Consider the following 21,397-nt stretch of genomic DNA (forward strand, 5'->3'; position numbering starts at 1 on the left):
TTGCAATCTTTTTTTACAAGTCATTAAAGTGGCACAACTTTGTTTCATATGGTTGCTCTACTAACTTTCATAAAATAAAATGGCTTGGTTAGAGCCCATTTCTGGCAAGATAACAGAATTGTTAGATTAGTGCCTTGAAGGGAGAGCTTACTTTCTGCGTGAATAAAGATGTTGTTGACAGTCTTAAAGCTTGGGTATTGGAGAGTGGAGGATGGTCTTAAATGACAACTTTTTTTGTATGTTAATGTTTTCAGTTAATGTGTATATTTTCCTATGCTAGATGATTCATCTTGCTTTTGTATTCTGTTATCCCTGAGTCTTAAAAAATTACTTGGGACAGCCTAGAGCTGCTTTGGGACAACTGATACTGAAAGGGAGTATTACCTTTTCAATTGAATCATCCCTAACAATTTTGGAATTCCACAGGTTTCTGTAGTTATAATGAAGCCTCTGTAGTTACAGAGTTATTACAGACATTAAAATAATTGAATTCTCTTGTGAGGTAAACTGTAATCCTATTTGCAGTATTTCAAACATGTTTTCTCAGTAAGTTCATTTTTGGGTCATGTTTTAGGGCTCTTAGCTCTCCAAGAAAATAGGATTAGGACTTTTTTGAGTTTAGGTTATTAAATCCCTCCCTTGAATTTAGAAATGCCCCAATGCCAGATTGTCATGACTGCTTCAAGTGTGAAAAACACATGGCTTGAGTTTTATTGTGGTCCTTTATTCTTCTATGCTTCCCCTTAATTGAGAAGGGATGTGGAGTTGCATGGATGTGCTCACCCCCAAACACGTGACTTTGTTGTAAAGGTAAAAAGGATAGCTTCATATCCAGCAATTTTAATGTGTTCTCATTAAAACTAAGACCACTGGGAATGTACGTTGAGAAGCTGATACCTTCTGTGAAAGTTTAGAGTGGTCATAGAATTGTGGGCCTTCACATAATCAACCTACTTCCATTTACAGGTGACCTGCAAATGTTAAAGATTTGAGTAAAATTTTCAGGTAGTTTTGTTTCTGAGGAGGTGCAACTGTTGCTATTTCATTTTCCTTGTGAGGAAAAACAGGATACCTGATTGTTGTAGAAACTTATGTTTGTGTTATGAAGTAATTCTTCCATATTATGGAAGTCATGATTTTCCCCTCTAGGTGGGTAGAATTGCTAATGATTACAAGAACTGTGATGCTCTTACAGGAATGTTTATTTTTTGTTATGAAATGAAAACTTAGAGGACCTTTGAAATCCTTATTTTTGGTTGAAATTATTTATTGGCAGAACACTATGTTTTGGATTAAAATAGGATATACAGAATATATTATTACATAGCTTGTCAGGAAAGTCTAATATTAAACCACTAAATCTAATACATCTTGAAAAATTGCACATATGTTACAAACAAATAATGTTATGACCTTGAAAATATTTAAGGAAGGATGGAAAAAGCTTTGTTCATCAATTGGAAGCGCCAGAGGTCTGTTTTCTGAATTATATAGTTGTTTTATTTATGTGACTAAAATAATTGTTTTAATAGTCAGATACAACTTGGAAAATAGTGTCAAACAACCTTACAGACTCATTTCCCCAAAGTCTGCACAAGAACTTTCTAGCTGAATTCAGCAAATGCGGCCATTGTGGGATTCTAGAAGGAAACTTGGCCACTGTGAGATCTTATCTGCAATGCAGTGTTTAATTTTAAGTGAGTTCTTGTGGTGGCTCTTTCACTTCAGTTAATTTTCTAGCTGTATTTGAAAGACAACCTAGCTTCTTGGGAGAAATATATATCCCTAGTAATTAAAAGTCTTGCAATTCCAAGACATATTCCAATACTGAAAAATTTTGATGCAGTAAGTAGACAATGGTTTATCTTTGCAGTTTTGAGGCCTGATTTCTTTTTCATCTGTTTGGATCCTTTGTGAGAGTTGATGATGTAAATGCTTTCTGTGGTGACAGGAACGACGAAAACAAAAGATTATTTTATAGTACTGACTGGTACTAACAATGTTTTCCAGCAAACAGTCTTGTCTTTTTCTTCACTGCATTTTCATTCCTTAGAGGATTTCTAAAATTAGCTTTTATTTCTGGATTGTTACTTTCCATTTTAATGCTGGAGTGAAAGTTATTTATAATAAAATAGTGGTAGATTTTTTTTCGGTTCAACAAGTCTTTTCTATGCTTCCATTTACATATGTAACATTTCCTATTGCCCATATTCCCTGTCTCCTTATTTGCATCTTCTTCTTTTCTCTTTTAGTCAAATTTTAATTTTCAGAAAAAGACTTCTCAAAATAGGTTTCCCACTCGAATTTGAAAGGTTACATTTCATCATGACTTTTGTTAAGCTAGTAGCAAATGTCCTTTGTTAATCAGATTGGCCAACTGAAGTTATAATTTTAGACATATGGGGAATCCTCAACCTAATGATTTGACTGTTGTAGAAAAGTCTTAAGGTAACGTTTTGAATATCTGATTATATCTGATTAGGCTCTAAAAAAATCCATTCCCTAGTTCTTGGCTTTCACGCTGAGAAATACTGGAAGGATAAGATGAGAAACGCATGGATAAGGATAAAACTCATACTTTTAGTAGAAAGCTATGTGATGCTAATGCTTGAGCTTTGTGTTCAAAGTGTCCTTTATTGTCACAAAGTGTTCAGTTTTGTTAAAAGTTTAAATTTATCATATTTTGTAGAGGCAGGTACTTATTATTGCTACTTGATTTCATTGAAATATAACTCTGTATTGGGTGAAAAAAGATTTGTTTTCATTCCTCTTCCTGTATGGCTACTGACCTCCTTTGATTTTAATCTTGCCAATTTCTCAACTACCAATTGAAGGCACATACCTGAACAGTTATAGTACAGCTTAAGATGTTAGGTGTCAACAGCCAGTTAAAATATTTCCTCTTTCTACCCAAGATCAGACTGTTCAGACCTGAGACTTATTGGCTGAAATAGCTTAAGGCAGTTGGGAGGCTTTGTGTAGTGGAACACTTGACATACTTTGCTAAATTGCTTTCTTTCCCTGTTTTTGTACAATTAAGTGGGTTGGTTTGGTGTTAGTTTTTTTTTCTTCCTCTATTCAGAGATATTGCTATCCCTACATAGCTTTGTGTGACTTGTTCTATAGCGTTTTTTTTCTAGATGAGAGTTCTTCCTGAAGGGAGAAATTATTCCTACAGGTTGTGAATTCTGAACTGCTCTGGATTTAGTGTGGCACTCATCTGTGCTGCCTGTTTTCCAGTCCTTTAGTCTTTCTTCTGTATTCATGTTGAATATTCTCAAAATTCTATTGTTTTTTCCTAAAGCATGGATGCCAGAAGAAAACATGGCAGTGCAGCATTGTTCTTCTGCTAATGTAGGTAGCACTGTAAAAAAGTGAAGAGATGTTGCAATTTGCACATAGAAACTTCATTAATTCTTCCATTGAAAATATTGCAATGAAATTTGTGTTGGTGTAGTTTTGCATGACTTGAGTCCTTTCCAGAGCTGTTGTCAAGTGTTAATCAGGATTTTTTTCATGGTGGAAGGCAGTATTTAAGTCAGAGTTTCACTGTAAGTTCTTCAGCTTGAAGACAGCTATTAAAAGGGCAGAATGTGGTCATAGAAAGAACAGAACTGCTCACTTAAGCAAGAAAGGAAGGTGAGTAATAGGAAGAAGCTGTGGTTCAAACAGAACTACTTCTGTCTTCTCCCTTGACCCCAAATGTTCAATAAGGAAATTAAAGTAACCTTAAGTAGCTATTTTAAAAATAGGATTAAATAAAATTATGAACTTAACCTTTAAGTTTGGTTGGAGACCTGGTCCAATCTCTTGCTCAGTCAAATTTTCCTGAAGGCATTTTAGCTGAGGGACTGAAGAGAGCTAATTTTGGTCTCTTCTCCTTGCTGTTGTCACTGTTATTCTTTGATTGGAATAACTTGGAATTTGTTTTTAATGCTATGGTAAATATCAGATTTCCTAAGCAGATCATGCTTTCTCTTGCTTTTCTGGATCTGAGTCTTGCTTAGTTTCTACATGGCTCACCAGTTCAACAGAAAAGCCTTGCAGCATCCCAGTTTTGCCTCTGCCACTGGCTATGGAACTAATCTGGGATACGGTAAGATTTGAGTCTCTCGGGCTGAGGGAAGAATGAGGTTTTCAAGCTTTTGGACTGTTGTCTTGACCACAGAAAGTTTCCTAAAAGTGTGTCACTGCTGTTCCAATATGTGGCTTTTGCTAGTCCTTTGGGAGGAGAAGTGCCTGTGAGTGTTCCTTGCATTACCTGTGGGGCAAGTGGAGTATCTTCCGAATACCTTACAAAATTCTATTTGTTACAGAGATGTCCATCTCCTTGAGTAAAGGATAACTGTACTTACCGTCTCAGCATTTTAGTGGCAATTCTGCAAGCAGGAACAAACAGGCTAGTTTCTAGTTTCTCACTAATTTTCTAGTGAGAAAAGCATCAGTATATATTTACAGATATCTTAAGTGTCTAGGCTTAGAGATTTGTCTGAGGTAAGATACTTCAGTTTATAGTTCCACTTGGATTTCCATTTGCTTGCCTCAAGTTGTATTTCCTTTTTTACCTCTCTGTTGTGCAGGATGTGTTTAAAGTATGCATTGAGAACTCCAAAGTTCTGTTATCTTTCATTTGATCCTGTTTGATCTCCAGAAATTTCTAATAATTCAGTACCTGCAATGAAATGTTCCAAAATATTTCACAGCATAATTTCAAAACAAGTCTCCAAATGTCTATAGAATTATGATGGATGCATAAATTTGAAGAGGAATTCCTCTTCTGAATTGACATATTTTCTATGACTGAAGGACTCCATTAATTTTGTATCATTCTTCTTTATATGTGTGAGATAAACCAACTTTCTTTTTGACTGACAAACTCATTCTAAATTATACTTGTGTCTGTACCAGGAGTTGGATAAATTGGATAACGTTAAAACAGTAATAAGTGCTCCTGTTGTTCTGACAGTCTTATTAAGCTTACCTGATTGAGGTACCAGAACCCTGCAAATGCCTATGGAAGCAGAGTTTGACTAATTGTTCCTGGTTTAGTGTGCATTGTAGTGTGTGTATGTATATACATACATATTCTGATTACATATGTCATCTTGTTGAGAACTTAGTTGCTGAAGAGAGGAAAAATTTTCAGTTTCTTTCTATTGACCCAATGTCTGAATCCATCTTGCTTTGGAGTCGCCTTCTCTGGGAACATTCAAAACCCACCTGGATGAGTTCTTGTGTGATCTACTCTAGGTGGTCCTACTCTGGCAGGGGAGTTGGACTAGATGATCTTTTGGGATCCTTTCTAACCCTTAAGATTCTATGGTTCATTGACATTGAAGATTGATATAAAATGTTTTCTCCATTCCTCTTTGATCTTTCTTAAAATAATCACAAAGTTAAATTTATGTTTTTTGATATCTAAGTTAAAAGTTTGGGAAGATTTTAGTGGCCCAGAAATATGTGTTCTGAGGTATGTTCTACATAATGATTTGTGGTTGTTTGGAAACTGCTTGATAGAAGATCCATTACTTTGTCATTCTGTCAGTTTTGTTCTCACATAAATGCACAGAGTGCCTCAAAGCAATGTGAAACATTATCCTCTTAGTTTTTACATGATGATGTTTCTCTTTAATTATGCAGTACCTGAACCCCTTACATAAATAGGAGATACGTAGGACCAATCTCAGGAAAAACTCTTGGTTGGTTGATTAACTGCAGTCACCCTTAGCTGGAAGATAGTTTGTGTTTAAAAACTACTACCCCAAGTTGAAGATAGCTGAGGCACAGGAGACTTGTAATATTGATGTTGAAATAAATCTTTGCTCTTGCAAAGCCCTTGTTTACTGTGATTATGAATAGCTACATACAGTGTGTGTAGCCAATATAGGATATTGAATAATCCGTGGCATAGAATAGCTACTGTATCGTAGCTAAGAGAAGTCAGTGCTTTCCTTACTTCAGCAGACTGTGGATGTGCAGACTTAGTTACTGTACATGATGATACCTCTGAAGGGGATTTGTGTTGTGATCCATGTTAAACAGAGGCTGTGGAATCTTTCTACCTTTTTGAGTTTTCAAAACTTGTCTGAAAAAAGGTAATAAACAACTTGTTTGCACTTGGAAATTAACTTTACTGTGAGCAGAAGTTAAGACTCAGATGACCTGCAGAAATCCTCACTAATGTTAATTTTTGTTTCTACTATGAAACTGGGTGCTTTTACGTTTCTTGGGCAAAACTGTCCAAGTTGTAAATCATTGAGGAAATAATCAAATTTTAGAAGAGTAGTTGAGATTTCACAAAATGTAAAGTTTTCAACTTATTCCATGTGTGGTAGACCGAGAACCACAGAGTTGAACAACATTTCAGTCCTGTGCTGACTGTTCACTTGACTAGGCTTAGTCAGAATACGGGGAATGTGCTATCTGGTGCAGACATGAAAGTGCTGAGGAAGGAACTGAAAGAGTCTTTAGTGAATTGAAGCAGAGAGGAGCAAGTAAGGGACAAAGATTATGGAAAGTGGGATTTCACTGTAGGCTTGTCTCAGGAACAAAGTAAGATAGTGGGATGGGATCAAGGGAAGGAGAAATTTGATGTGATGACGAAGGAACTGAGTAGATTATGTCAGAAGTAATTAGATGGGAAGAGATGCATTGAGGTGCATTGATAATACACATGAAAAGATGCATTGATAACCATTTTTGGTGAATTGGCACATTTAAAATGATGCATTGTTATATTGACTACTTTGTGACTGGAAACTGAATATAAATTAAAAGACAAGTAAACTGTCACATATCTTTACATGTAGACCAGTAAGACTGAAAATACTAACAGAATTTAATGATGTCTTGTCTTAATGTCTTCGTTAGACTAAGATGTCTAATTGAAATATGAATCTCTAAACCATCCTATCACAGTTTTAAATATTGACTTTTAATTTTTAATTATGGTGGTCCTGAAAGCAGTTGTTATGAGTTGATTGCTGCTGACAGAGGAATAGTCTTTCCAGTATGTGTAAATTATTTTATTAACAGTCTCCACATTTTTTGTGCTAATATCACAAGTCAATTTAAGTGAACAGTTTGAACTAGTGGGTTTTTATTTAGCAGAGATGTGTATCGGTGTGTGTTGCTTTCAGAAGCTTGTTTCTCTTATGGGCTCTTACTTGACTTACATTCCAAATACACAGATTTCTCAAAGAGGAGCATTCATCTAAAAACTAAGACTTTAAGCATATCTACAATTAAAAAAGGTTCACATCAGCATTTGTATTTTGCAACCTTTCCTGACTTGAAAACAAACAAACAAAAAACAGTAAGGAACTGCAGCAGTCCCCTTCATCTGAAGTACTTCCTCTAGGATTTTAACTTGATATAAGAAGAGTCTGACTTGGGGGTTTTGTATTACTCTAGAGTTTTGTGTAGTTTGTATTTGGGAAGATAACAATTCATAACTAGTGTAGAATGTGTAATAATTTCAAAGAAAGCAATTTTGTTTAATGCAATGATGTGTATATAGTATGTGGTCAGAAAACAGATGTTAAATGTCTTTTGACACTTTTTGATCTGCCATGCTGATGCCTACAAGTTTGAAAACTCAAGCTTGAACTAGTAAAGCTTAATATATAGATTCATCAGTACCACAGATTCTTAGACTATATACTAATTTGTTAATTATAGAAAGCTGGTTTTAGAAAAATTCCATCTGCCTTACACCTTGTTTTCACATGTTTTTTCTTTAAGAATCACAGAAAATATTTTTCTAGTGACAATAATCTTGTAGTGTTCCTAAATCTTGTCACAGTAGATAGACATTTTTGATCAATTTCTCATGCTATGCGTTGTCTGCTTAAGTCTGAGACCAAGAAATCCTATGTACCTAGTGGATGCTTATATTAAAGCTTGGTAAATTGCCGTTTCATGTTTTCAGAGCAAATGCTATATCCTTACAGTAATTGATCTATTTCCTAGATAAATCGGACAAATACGATTCTAGAGATGTGGAAAGACTTCAGCAAGATGATAAATGGGTTGAAAATTATCTGATCTGGCGTCATGATGTTGTGGATGATACATTAAAGATGATTGATGAAAGCTTTCAGTGGAGGAAAGAATATACAGTGAATGGTAAGTTATGTTATGTGGTTTTGATGGTGGATACTGCTTTCCTATTGAACTACAGCTGTCTTCTATCAGTACTTTCATTAAATGCCTTAATGTAAGTACCAGAGACAACTGAGCAAGAACTTTTGTATTCCACTTAAAGCAATACTGTTTTGGTTTTTTTATTACTGTCTCACTGCTTTATTGTGCTTCCATATTGAAAGATTGTTTAAGATGAGGGAAGGCAGACAGCTCTGTTATCTTCGTGATTTTACTAGAATGGGGTCCTTTAAAAAAACAAAAAGCAACAACAACAGAGGAAACCCACCAAAACCAGGGCTCTGTTACTTGTATCACTTGTCTGATACAGTAGGTAGAATGGATCTTGTTTTTGTACTGTGAGAACTTTTAGGAGGTGATCTCTGTCTCCAGGACTTCTCAATCTGAATTAAGGATAAAGCAAGACGGATGGCAAATGCAAGTAAAAGAAAAATACATTTGCAGCATTTCTTTCTTACATCAATTTTTTTATTCTTATTTCTTCCTAAATAGATCCTACTGTACAGAATCAGAGGAAGAAGACAGTAAAGATTTCAAATTAGCTCAATACTTGAGTGAGTTTAGTAGTTGCCTTGAAGCTTATGAAGATTTTTGTATTTTATTGCTAGACTTCAGCATTTTTAATGCCTTCTATTAAGTTACAATGTGACTATTAATATGATTACTGTAATAATCTTTCATTTGACTTTGCAGACTTGGCAGAATCTGTCCTTCCAAAATGGTTGTTTGAAAGTGGTGCTATCTTTCTGCATGGATATGATAAAGAAGGCTATAAGTTATGTAAGTTACAGTAATACAACATTTTTCTGATGTAATTGTGCTGTTTATTAACAGTGTGGAGAACTAAGAATTGTTTGAGAATGAACTCTTAAGTTGTGTGATTAACTTGTAGTAATTCAGGAATAAGACTTGTAGGGAAACAGTAAATGTTGCCTGAAGTACTCTTGAGGTTTTTAGTAGCTGATCAATATCATTTTCTATAAATTATTCTGTTGCAATATCTCACACTTACTTTTAGGCTAAGGAGGCTTTTTAAACAAATCACTCATGAGGATTTCCAAGCAATGATCTTGAACCTTAAAAACCAAAAAATCTGAAATTTTGCTTTTCCTTAGGAAACACCAATATACTATTTAAAAAAACCTAAAGCAACAACACCACACCAGAAAAATACAGATTTTATTCTATACCTGTGTTTTGTCAAACTGTCCCTTATTTTAAGGTATTGACACTGTACAAAAAATTGCGGCTTTGTTATGCTTCCTGATTTATTTTTTTTCTTTTAGCCTCCAAGATAAGTATTCAAGGATAAGTGGTGGCAATACCTTTATATAGCATTTAGAAAGCTGAGCATGATTTTACTGGGTGGTTTTGTGAGATGGGGGAATAGGAGGAAGAAGTAGAAAAACAATGAATTGCATCAGTGCTTGGTTAGTGAAAATGATGCAATTGTTTCAAGACAAGAATATGTAAGTTGAGTAAATAACTTTTGATTTTTATTGTCACTGAAACATAACTGTCTCCATTTTTCATATCTGAAACGTTTCTTGTGTGAATGTGAATGTTAATTTGGTCAGAATATCTGACTTGGTATATGAGTTCAGATTCTGTAGTAATTAAGAGTTCCTGGTTAGTCAGCATTTGAGAAACGTGTTTCTTGGGCCACATTGTCATTCTGTTAGGAATAGTAGACATTTTAAAGTATAAAGAAGTTCTTCAAGAATTATTGGTTACTCTCACAACTCCTGTGTTTAAATAGGGGTATCTATTTGAAATTCTGAACTTAATATCTAGTTAATGTGCTATGTTTGGGAAAAAGTGTTTATGTCTTTACACAAGCTATAAAGTATTTTTATTTGCAATTGGAAATAAAAGACATGGAGAAGAAATCTAATTTTACGGTATGACTTCCCAAATTTCAGGGAGAAAAATATTAGGATATATCTACAATTATTTTCAAGGCTTGTCTAATTTTCATACTGTAGAGGTACTAAAAATGAAGAATGATCTTCACATTACAGCCTGGAATATTTCTTTCATCTTTTCATTGTATAATGAGTAATCGAGTTTCAGACATTTTTGTAAAGTCTATTACTTTGAAATATGCTACTTTTCCTGGGAAAACTTCTATCTATGTGACTTATTTCTTATTCCAGAAGAGTATGTATTGGACTTTCGTTTATATGATGTTGCTCATCTTCTGGATTTTTTTCATTTCACTTTGGACAAGTCTGTTGCACATGGTGAAATATTTTTTTTGTTTAAAAAAAAGCAAGTAGTTCTTCAAAACACATCAAATACAATGCTGTAGAAAAAGCAGCAAGAAACATACATTTTATGACCACAACAAGATTTAGAATATATGCAGAACATATAATATCTGAGGACCATATGATATAATTTGAACATGTGAAATAGTAGTCTTTAAATACATGAAAAGTATTTTTCCACTATACTGTACTTTCTGTCCTGTAATTATTTGTATTTTTAATTTTTAAAAAGTTCCATTATAAAAATGTGACCAAGGAAAGAGGGAGTGGGAAAGGGAGACGTGGAAAATAAGCAGTTGTTTTTGTGGCCCATAAGTGGCCACAAAATCAGTAGAAATATAGAATACAAACTCAGATGTGTAGAAATTTCAAGATATCATGTATAGTTTTTTGCATAATGTTTTCTGTTGGCTTTTTATTTATTAGATTTTTACTTACTAGATTTGTTTTTTCAATTTTTGTGTGTGTTTTTCTTTCTTCTCCCAAGTTTGGTTCAGAGTGAAGTATCATATAAAAGATCCTAAACAGCAACTTGAGAAAAAGAAACTAGTAGCTTTTTGGTTAGAACATTATGCCAAGAGAGATCATGGAAAACCCTTGACAGTGGTATTTGACATGGCTGAAACTGGAATCAGTCACATAGTAAGTATTTTCGTTGTGTTTTCTGTTTAATTTCTGAATTATTTAACCTATATCCCTAGAAAAGGGAGAATCCCTGTGTAGCCTAAATAACTTAACAGTTGCTCACAGTGATATGTAGGATGGCCTCTTATGTCATCAGTAGTTTCCAAAACCTTTTCTTGTATATTAAACTTTACATTGTACAGCACACTTGAAAACTTGCTTTTAGATTGGTGACTGAGGCAAAGTGAGTATATATAGGAGTTACCAGCTTGGTTTGTCAGTCACATAGAATCATAGAATGGTAGGGGTTTGAAGCGACCTTTAGAGATCTAGTCCAACTGAACTTAGTTTTCAAGCACCCAGAAAGCAATAGGCTGAGCCATCTTCTGTTGTGAGTACAATTACTGCCAGCTCTGTAGTCTTCAAAACCTGCTGGGACACGTTCCTGTGTGACCTGATCTAGGTAGACCTGCTTTGGCGGGGGAGGTTGAACTAGATGATTTCTAAAGGTCGCTTCCAGCCCCTACCATTCTATGATTCTTTCAACAAATCAATCAGTCAAGAGTGTGAAGGTTTAAAAAATGGGGTACTGGTGAAACACTGATATCTTGAATCTGCTCTGACAAGACAAGTTGACAATTCTGGTACTTGTCCTGCCTGTCCATCCTGCATGTTATATATATGATCCCTGTATATTGAAATTGTGTTCATGTCTTAAAATACCTGTGTACACTTCTCTCCACGCATAGAATTTCGTTGTGAAGTTAGCTGGATGCAAAAAGCAGTTCATCAAGTAAGCATTGCTTTCAGTATTCATCTTAATGAGATAAAGCCCAATTCTCTCTCTTAACAAAACAAGTTATTAGATGAGATTTAATATGGTGAAGAAATTTGTGTGCTTGTTGCTGCATACAGATAGTGGAAAAAATGAGGATGTCTGAACAGATGTGATATAGGCCTACAATTCAGAAGTCTATCAGAGTCAAGTTCATATTTCAGGAATAATATTTTCACTCCCTATTTCAGTTCCTTGTCCAATCTGTCAGCTTTATTGAAGACCACTTCATCCCAGCTTGACCTTATATAAATGGGATGTTCCAACTTTTCATTCAGAAGAAGAGATATTTTCCTTAGCAGAAATTTTTATGCAATTCTAAATATTCTTTAGGACTACAAAATTAAGGAGGTGTAGTATAGCATAGTCACTTCTGTAAAAGTGATGATTATTCAGGAGGTTGCAATTAGATAAGAAAATTCTAATGATTAAGAGTAGCTTAATCTTTGCTTAACCTTTGCTTTGGACATAACTGTGGAACCGATTCATTAAAGCCATGAGGGAAAACTGTCTTCTATTTCTACAGTAATTTTCAAAACTCACAATTTCATCAATTTTAAAAATATTTCAGAATTAAGTACTTGAAATTCCATGTTCCTAGGTATTTTCAAATAAGTATAACAAAGTTCCATGCTAAAAGCTTGTTTAGAAGTTTAGAACAATTATCACCTCCTCTGTCTTTACTGATTGTTGACTTAGATAATCTAAAATAAGGGTTTTTTTTTTTAAGTGGTGGGGGAGGTAACAACATTTGAGTAATTTTAACATAGAGGAAAATCTAAAGAACTCTGTCATTGTCATCATCTGAGTTCAATTAAGAAGCACATTTTTTGCACCCACTTTCAGGAGCAGAATCTGAGGTAGTTAGCAAAATGGAAGTCTTGGTGTGAAAAAGCAACTTGATTTGGGTTTCATGGATCATAGCCTTTCTGGTGTCTTTGAGACTCCCAGGGACACAATCTCAGCAAGTTCTGCCTGTAAATGTCTCATTTTACAATCTTCTTTTGTAGTTAGTGATGCAGAACTGTATTTTTTTTTTAATGACTGTTTGTAACCATGTAGAATAAATGATAAGTTTTATCTTAAAAGAACTTAGATTTCCAAGTTCTTTTCTCAGAGCTTGTTTCGTTTGTTTGATTGCTGTGGACATCAATGCTAGCTTTTTATCACTGGTATACAGACAGGTAAATATGATAGCTCATGCCTTGTTGCACCAGTTGAGGTAACTTGAATAAATGCAGTTACTGAATGGTCAGTTGAAATCTGTATTTCTAATTTTAGACTTTCATCAAAATGATGGATCCATTGTAATATCTGATAGGCAATGGAATAAAGAGCAGCATCCTTGTTAATGCACAGGAGATTCTAATCGTTACTTGGAAATCTATCACTGTGTTTATGCTATATTAAGTGAAAGATACTGCATTTGATACAAGTGACAGTCAATTGAGATAAATGCTTCTATTAAAAGCTACCTTCTGACTTGAAAGATATCAGACTTTCATCTAGTTTCTAGTTACTGAAACTACTAATAAAGCTTTTAGGCTTTGGGTAATCCTCTTATACAAGGTGGCTTTTTTCTCTTTATCTGCAGATGTTGTAATAGTGTGTTTATGTTGCCTAGGAGCCCATATTCCATAGCTGTTTTACTGTTAAAGCAGACTTTGGATCTTCCACCAGCAATATATTTTTGTACTATTTCTGAAAGTACTAGTAGTGGTCACTTGTTAGGAGGACTGAGAAGTACAAGTACTCGTGGCAGGCTTCTCACCCAACCAAAGTACCTTAATGTGGAATTTTATCTTTCTTACCTATAACTCTTTCATAAAATGCCTTTTTCTTTGCCCCTAACTATGTAGTCAGTTCTGGATTTTGCAGTGAAGTCTGAGCCATACTATTTCTCCAGCTGCTCCTTGAACTGAAAACACTCTGAAAATGGATGGTGTACAAGCAGCTATTTTGAGTGCTGCTTCTGTCCACAATTTCTCTGTATACCACAAACTAGTGCTAAACCCAAAAATTCTCTTAAAGAAAATCTACTTTTTTATTTGAGAGATCCTGAGTGCAGAGGTATATTGGAATATATAGATATATTGGGCAAAAATGTAAGGTAAGTTATTGAAAGAGAATTTCAGTTTTAGTGCTTTCTGTTGTAAAGCTTTAACGTGACATGTCAAACTTCTTTAGTGCTGAAAGGTTTATTTTTCCTATATCTTTCCTGTACATCTTAAATCCTGTTCATACTTTGTTGTAGCTCAGACACCTAACTTATGGCGTTAGTATTAGGACTGACTTCTTCCTTAGATCATAAAGCTAAGTTTGACCACAATCCTGCAGCAACTTAATGAAGTGAAAAGCATTGCGTTGGATTAGGATGATGTTTGTAGTGTAAAATGTGAATATAGACGATTAAAATAAATATCTTGTGCTATTCAAGAAATGCCTTAACTTAGCTAAACCTATTTTTAATGTTTTGATTTACATTGTGTCTCTGCTTTTATTTAGGACTTGGATTTTGTTCGATTTATTGTCAACTGTTTTACAGATTATTACCCAAACTTTCTTAGTAAGTATTTTATATTAAAGCTCTAAGCACTGTAGACGTGTAATAAGAATGTTACAGATGATGAAGGAAACTAAGTCTTCATGCATATGCTTTATGTGGTAACTACAGTGAACACTTGGACATAGATTCAGATTATTTTTGTGCTCATAAGTCAGCACAACTTTGTATTTTAAAATAAACTTTACATTGATTAAAAAATATTTTCAAGAAATAACAATCATAAGACATGTTTTTAAAGGTAAAAAATATATTGGCATATATATATATAGGCACCTAGTAGAGCTGAATTCTCCTGTTTTTCTTTTGCTTCTTTTTACTTGCATAGTAGCTTTGCAAATTTGCATGATGTTTGTATCCTTTAGGAATCTTCAAAAGACGAAGAATGAATGACTGTAGAAATTCTTAGGGAACAACAATTTGCTCTGTACCAGAATAGGGCATAACACTTGGAAAAGCCTGTATACTCACCTGCTAATTGTCTTTATGGATAGGCAAACACCAAATAGTTTTTGCAAGCTCATCTTAGATGATTTTCACTTTAGGTGCAAATGTGCATGTGAGTATTGAAATTCTATACAGCAACTGCTTAAACTCTGAATATTAGGTTTCAGCTTGCACATCAAATTTTAGAACTTTGGTCAAATACCAAAAAGGCAAGTGCAACATTGTTTCTGTGTGTTTTACAGTTAAGAGAAACAATTTAGAATACTTTGAGTCAAAATATTAGCTTTCAGACTTCTTAAGTGAGGAAGGCTCGACCAAAAAAAAAAGGTATATTTACGAAGACTCTTGTTATGTGTTTCTTTGGGAAGAAGAGGTGCTGAATATACTTATTAGAACTTTCTTTTCTATTCAATAGTTGCTTTTCTAGGTCAGGTTGAGATCTTGCCTTTCTTGACCTTATTTGGCAGAGATTGCTTACTAGTAATGGTATGTCAAACCAGTATCCCAGAGGAGTAAATAAATGGTGTGTAACTTAGCTGTTTCCTTGGAAAGCAGTAAATAAAATTCTAATGGTCTTATATAGTAATAAAAATGGCTCAGCACACGCTGAAAACAATTAAAAATTACTTCTACATGGAAGTAAACATGGAGGTTTTTTAAAAATGAGTAGGTGCTTTTTACATGACCCTTATTGCTGTGCTTCCTCTTTAACAGAAACATGTAATGGTTGATATTTGCATAACTTCATTTTCATTTTGTCTTTTCAGCAAAAATAGTGATCTTTGAAATGCCATGGATAATGAATGGTGAGTGGTTTGGTGATTCTTTGGGGTTTTTTTCAGTTCATGATAGCTTTTTTAAAATTAGTGGCATAAATAGGAAGCATTTTTCTGTTCTGTGAATCTACAGCTGAATGGTGAAATCTGTTAAACATACATCTTCAAATCTATCAGTTTGCAAGTTGCATATTTTGTTTTTCCTTCTAGCATTGTGTTTTTGGATAATACTTTAAATGGAGCCTAGATTCATCTGGTTCTTTAAAGCTTGGGAGACTTTCATAAATAGTCTGTTCCTTGGATATATGCAACTATAATCCTTTCAAAGTTTGATCTATTAATGATTTAGGAATACTGTCATCAACAAATGATGGCCTCTTTTATAACCAACTGAAAAGTAGAATTGAGAATTTTGAGATAAGTGCCTGACACTGGACACTGACATTGTTACATATATGTTGATGTGTGTACTTCAAAAATTCTGTTTTACTGTAATGTATGGAATAAACATGTTGTTCCTTTGTTTTTACCATCTAAATACATATTTTTATGCCATTTTTTAAATTTCTCTGTATATTCATGTTTTGTTGTCACTGAAATACCCATGGTGTTTGAAATTTTTCTGTAGATCTAAACAAGTGTCCTTTAAATCAGCAAAATATCTCAGCTAGGAAGAGTTTATACATATCTTTCCCAGACTTCGCTACTCAGATTTGAAAATGCAATCGATTTTATACCTTTAATACTTTCTACACTAAACTCCAAGACAACAAAATTGTAATTTATTAAATCAAAGATACCACAGACTTTCATGGAAAGAGTCTTATCTGTATTAATCAATAGAAAACTATATCTGTAAGATACTTTTCTCTGCAAATATTACTGTTTTCCTTGCACTGGATATCCCTGTAGTATTAAATACTTTCCAAGCAGGCCCTGCCATGTCTTATGCAGTGTAGGTCACTTGTGTTCTGTAAGGTCTGCCAGTACACTGCAAAAAACTCTTCCTGCCAGTTTATGTATGCTTCTTTTTTTTTCCTAAAGCTGCTTTTAAAATTGTGAAGGGTTGGCTTGGCCCAGATGCAATAAGCATGTTAAAGTTCACGAACAAGGGTGATGTACAGGAATACATCAGTGGAGAGTATCTGCCACCTCACATGGGTGGAACTGTAAGTATATTAACATTTCCTTGTCCTGTGAAAAATTGAGCCTGTACAAATTACATATGTGGGTTTGAGAGTTGTCACTTTGTGGATGCGAAGTTTCTTGAAATGGTTCTGGCAATGATAATTTGTAAATCCTATTAACAAAAATAGGTTAACTTAATAGGAATTTGATATCTGACAGTCTTAACTACAGAAACAACATTTCTGACTCATCTGCTTTCAAGACATTGGGAACCACTTTGTTTTTCAGAACTTTAAAAGAAATAAGTCCATTTAAAGTGTCATTCTTCCTTTATACTCTTTTTTTTCTCCCACCTGATGAATTACAGATAATGTATTATTTTATGGAACATTTTCTGTGAACAGAAAATAGGTTTCATGGCCCTCAGTTTTCATCCTGCTCCAAAGGTATGATTCAGTGAAGAGGATCATATTGCAATTATTTTTCCTTTGTTGTCTATAGGGCTACATTTTAAAAAATGGCTGTAGGAAGAGTATATTAGTGCTCCCAAGAGTACGCTACAATCCAGGATCACTTTACAGAATCTGAATCCTCTTCTGGTACAATCTGAACAGGACAAACATCTTGTACAACAGATTTAACAGAATCTTAATGGTTGGAAGGGACTTCGAAAGATTATCAAGTCCAATCCCACTGCCAGAGCAGGACCACCTAGGCTAGGTCATACAGGAACTCAGCCAGGTGGATTTTTAATGTCCCCACAGAAGGAGACTCCACAACCCACCTAGTAAATCAGTTTGCATAGTCTTTATAATTGAATTTGCAAAACAGGATATTTTTTCTTTGCAATTTTTGTAGACCACTTATGGTAGAGAAATAAGCCTGCTGTAGAGGAGTTGCTTTGTTATTTTTCCTCCTGAAATGATTTTGGAGTTACGGCGGTAACAGTATGGAGAAAAGGAAGATCCTGTTTTAGCAATAGTAGGAGAGGCTGTGTTACTTTTTGTATATAAACTCAGGGTGAAGTTCTGGTAGTCAGAACATGGGAACTTGTTTTAAGAATGTAAAAGACTAAGTTACCTTGGCTTTTACTTGACTGCAAGTAGCAGCCTTTAAACAGTGCTTTTGCATGAAGCTACTGAAGAAAACATACCCTCATTCTCTATGGAAAACTGCTGCTCAAACTTCCCAGTCTCAAACTCTCTCATGTTAAAAAACGGTGAAATTGCTTAACTTCAGGATTGGACATTAAAGGAAGGGCTTAAGATGTCCGGAATTCCTTCAGTAAGGATTTGAAGGGGGTATAACAGTATTCTGGGTTTACACCTGTAGTGGTATCCTATTGTGGCAATAGAAGGGAAAGTTTTCGTCCTCCTTAGAACTGAGTATCTCCTGTCTGCTTTTTAGACCTATCTTACCTGATAGCTAACTATATCTTTAAAGAAGGAACTTGTGATTTTTGCATCTGAGTGCACACAATCTGAGTTATCCTTTATCCTGCCTTTGTCTTGAAAGATCTTATTGCCGATTAGTGATTGTTGACCAGGTTGATTGCATGTTGCCCATTGTCTTAAGAGCATGAACAAGTTCCAGAATCATGGAGGCAGCTTATCCAAACCATCTGTTTGTGGTAGTAAGTTGTAGCAACAGCAATAAATTTGTAGAATAGTGTCGTGGTTTAGGCCCATCAGGGAACAAAGACCACGATTAGCTTCGAGTGCCGAAGAGGCTGAGGATTGCTCGAGGGCAGGGAGGGCTTAATTGCCGCTTAAGGTTCAGGACAAAACAGACCAGGCCACTCGGTTTGGGGAAGAAAACAGAAAATAATTTAATGCAACATCAACTAAAACATACCCCCAAAAACCCAAAACATAACCAAAATGAAACAACCCAGAGTAATACATCAATGAAGAGTCCAACCAGCCTTTTTAAGAACACCTTCTTGCCACCCCTCCCCTCTTCCCGGGCTCAGAGCCCTGATCCCGGTGTTTTTACCTTGCCCCCCCTGAACGGTTCGGGGGGGGGCAGGCAGTGGGAGTTTCAGTCAGTCTGCTCCCAATAGCTTCTGCTGTTTGTCCCTCCTCAGGATGGGTGAACTCCACACCAGTCCTCCCTGCGAGTCCGTGGGGTAACTCACACGCATGGCAGCCCTGCACGGGCTGCTCCGACGCGCACCCATTCCAAAGGCTGCAGCTCCTCTCTGCCTCTCGTGTGGGGCTGCTCTGCGGCGTGCAGGCTCTCCAGCACGGCCTGGGCCATGACCGTCTCCCCACACAGTCCCTCGCCCGTCCGGGCTCACTCACATGGAGCTGCTGGTGGCTCTCAGTCCTTCCACGGATCTCCACAGGTTTCAGGGGCACAGCCTGCACTCTCACCACGGCTTGCAGAAGGGTCTCCGGTCTACTGCTTCTCCCTCCCTCCTCCTTCTCTGGCTGAAGGGTCTGCGTGGTTGGCTCCATCTTGTATCACTCTTACACCTCCTGACTCACATTCCAATTCCCGTCCCCTAAATAGTGATGGCAGAGGCGCCAGATTGGCCCAGCCGGGCCGGAGGTGGGTCTGAACCCAGGAGCCGGGGGAGAGTCCGCAAACTCTTTACCGGGTCTTCACTGCAACCCGCTCCCCCTGTTACTAAGCCAAAAGCTGCTCCTTGCTAAACCAGAACAAATAGAGGTAAAATTGATTGACAAAGACTTGAAGGGTTATGTGAACATCAGAAAACCAGCTATATCTCTGCATATTAAGAACCCTGTATTTTGAACCAGCAGATGTTTTGTCTAATTACTGAGATGTAACAAGGATCAATTGCCCAAAATTGCTTCTTCTTGTGCCAGTATTCATCAATGTGTGCAACTAGAATGCTGTGCTTTTCGCCTGAAGAGAGTATCTGAATTCATAGCCCACAGCTTGTTTTTTTTGTAGAAGTACCTTTTATAAGTTAGGGGACCAGAAGTTCAGACAGTTTAAAACAGTTTGAGCATACGGTAGGAGTAGAGGCCTCTGTTACGCTCTTTCTAAAATCAGATGTAATAAAACTATTTTGAGGATGTGAAGAGAATTTCTGGTTAGTGAAATCTTGTTTTTCACTAGTCTTCCAATAGAAAAGATACCTTTACTGTAGAAGCATTCAGAACTTAAATAATGCAGAAGCAGTATATTTTGATGTCTTGAACACAGTCTTAAAATTGATTTGGTATTCCAAAGGCTGAGATCTGTGTTGCAGGATGTGTTAAAGGTCCACATGCTAGGTTAAACTTGAGGGATTGCTTGGATTGTCTTGTGGTTTTGGATTTTGTTAGGTTTTTGTTGTGGGTTTTTTAAACTAATATGAAACTAAAAGACAAAGAGTTGAAGTTTTTTGTGTTGCTTTTGGGACATTGTTTAGAAATTGCTGTCATAGGTTTTAAATCATGTTTCCCAGAACTGAGAGGAAAACTTGAGCATTAAGGCTATGAATACTGATCCTTGACAGATCAGATTCTGCAGTTCTGCTGTGACCATAAATAACAATAGATACGGTTTAGTGGCTTCCTTGTGTGACAATATTTGAGTATTAATGATGATATAATAGAAAATATTGATAGTGTCAGCTTTCTGCATGGGGATCCAACCTAAAATGGATAAATGAAACATACAAGTCATCCATAACAAAAAAATGATATTATTTCCATAAAAACCCTAAAAAAATATGCAGCTTTCATCTTCTTATATAACAGATTATTTAAAAATCTCCTTTATATTTTAGGATTCTTTCAAGTACAGTTATCCTCCATTGGTTGATGATGACTTTCAAACTCCCTTGTGTGAAAATGGGCCCATTACTAGTGAAGATGAACACGAAAGTAAAGAAGAGATAGATGCAGACACCAAAGAGACTGGGGAAATGAATGAAGAACAAAACCTCAATCAGAAAAAGGTATCTAACATGTGAAGATTGAGGCAAGACTAATTAAATGACTACAAAGTGGGACAGGAGGCATTTAATTTTTTACTTATTTAACTCTTTCTGTGGGGTTTTTTTTCACTTTGTGCCCTCCAGCTTGACAAAGTAACCCAGTAAAACTGAGAATTATTCTTGCAATTTCAACCTTACTGCTTAGTTTAAGGCCAGTTTCATGGTTATGAATGAGTAAAATGGGTACAAAATATTATATCTCTGGGATATGATGAATTGCACAGTAAGATTTAAAGGGCTTCTGCCTTTTCTTTTTGAAGATTATGCCTTTCTAATTGATTGATTTTTATATTTTTTAAAATCGTGGAATATCTGATAAAGTACATCTTAAAATACTGATTTAGAAAGATAGATGTACATGAGAAAATACTAACAGTTAAATATACTTTATTGGATGCTATTTTTTCGTAAATGATTGATACAATCTCAACATATGAAAGTTTTCACTTAGTCTCAGGAGAAATTGTATCCTTAATCTATCAATTCTGTTTTACAATATCTTCCTGAAATGGTGTTTGTCCAGAAATATAAAGGCATTTTTTGCACAAATATGAAGTAATATTTAGGAGTATGCAGTAATAGTGAGGACATTACTGTTTGAAAATAGTAGGAAAATCTGAAATTCACCACTTTAGT

At 35.4% G+C, this 21,397-nt stretch overlaps 1 protein-coding gene across 4 annotated transcripts in view; it reads left to right on the forward strand.

Annotated features, from left to right (window-relative positions):
* The window catches only part of MOSPD2 (motile sperm domain containing 2), a 44,627-nt gene that overhangs the window by 1,206 nt on the left and 22,024 nt on the right, over positions 1 to 21,397 (forward strand). For all 4 annotated transcript variants that reach the window (XR_009819005.1, XR_009819006.1, XR_009819002.1 and 1 more), the window contains exons 3-9: positions 7,972 to 8,127; positions 8,857 to 8,943; positions 10,921 to 11,075; positions 14,398 to 14,458; positions 15,670 to 15,708; positions 16,723 to 16,847; positions 20,552 to 20,722. Coding sequence is in view for 1 of the 4 variants with exons in the window: in XM_061998968.1 (XP_061854952.1) it covers positions 7,972 to 8,127; positions 8,857 to 8,943; positions 10,921 to 11,075; positions 14,398 to 14,458; positions 15,670 to 15,708; positions 16,723 to 16,847; positions 20,552 to 20,722 (794 nt within the window). In the remaining 3 variants the exon portion in view is untranslated. The remainder of the gene's footprint in view (positions 1 to 7,971; positions 8,128 to 8,856; positions 8,944 to 10,920; positions 11,076 to 14,397; positions 14,459 to 15,669; positions 15,709 to 16,722; positions 16,848 to 20,551; positions 20,723 to 21,397) is intronic.

This window comes from Colius striatus, chromosome 1 (assembly GCF_028858725.1).
Source record: "Colius striatus isolate bColStr4 chromosome 1, bColStr4.1.hap1, whole genome shotgun sequence".
NCBI lineage: Eukaryota > Metazoa > Chordata > Aves > Coliiformes > Coliidae > Colius > Colius striatus.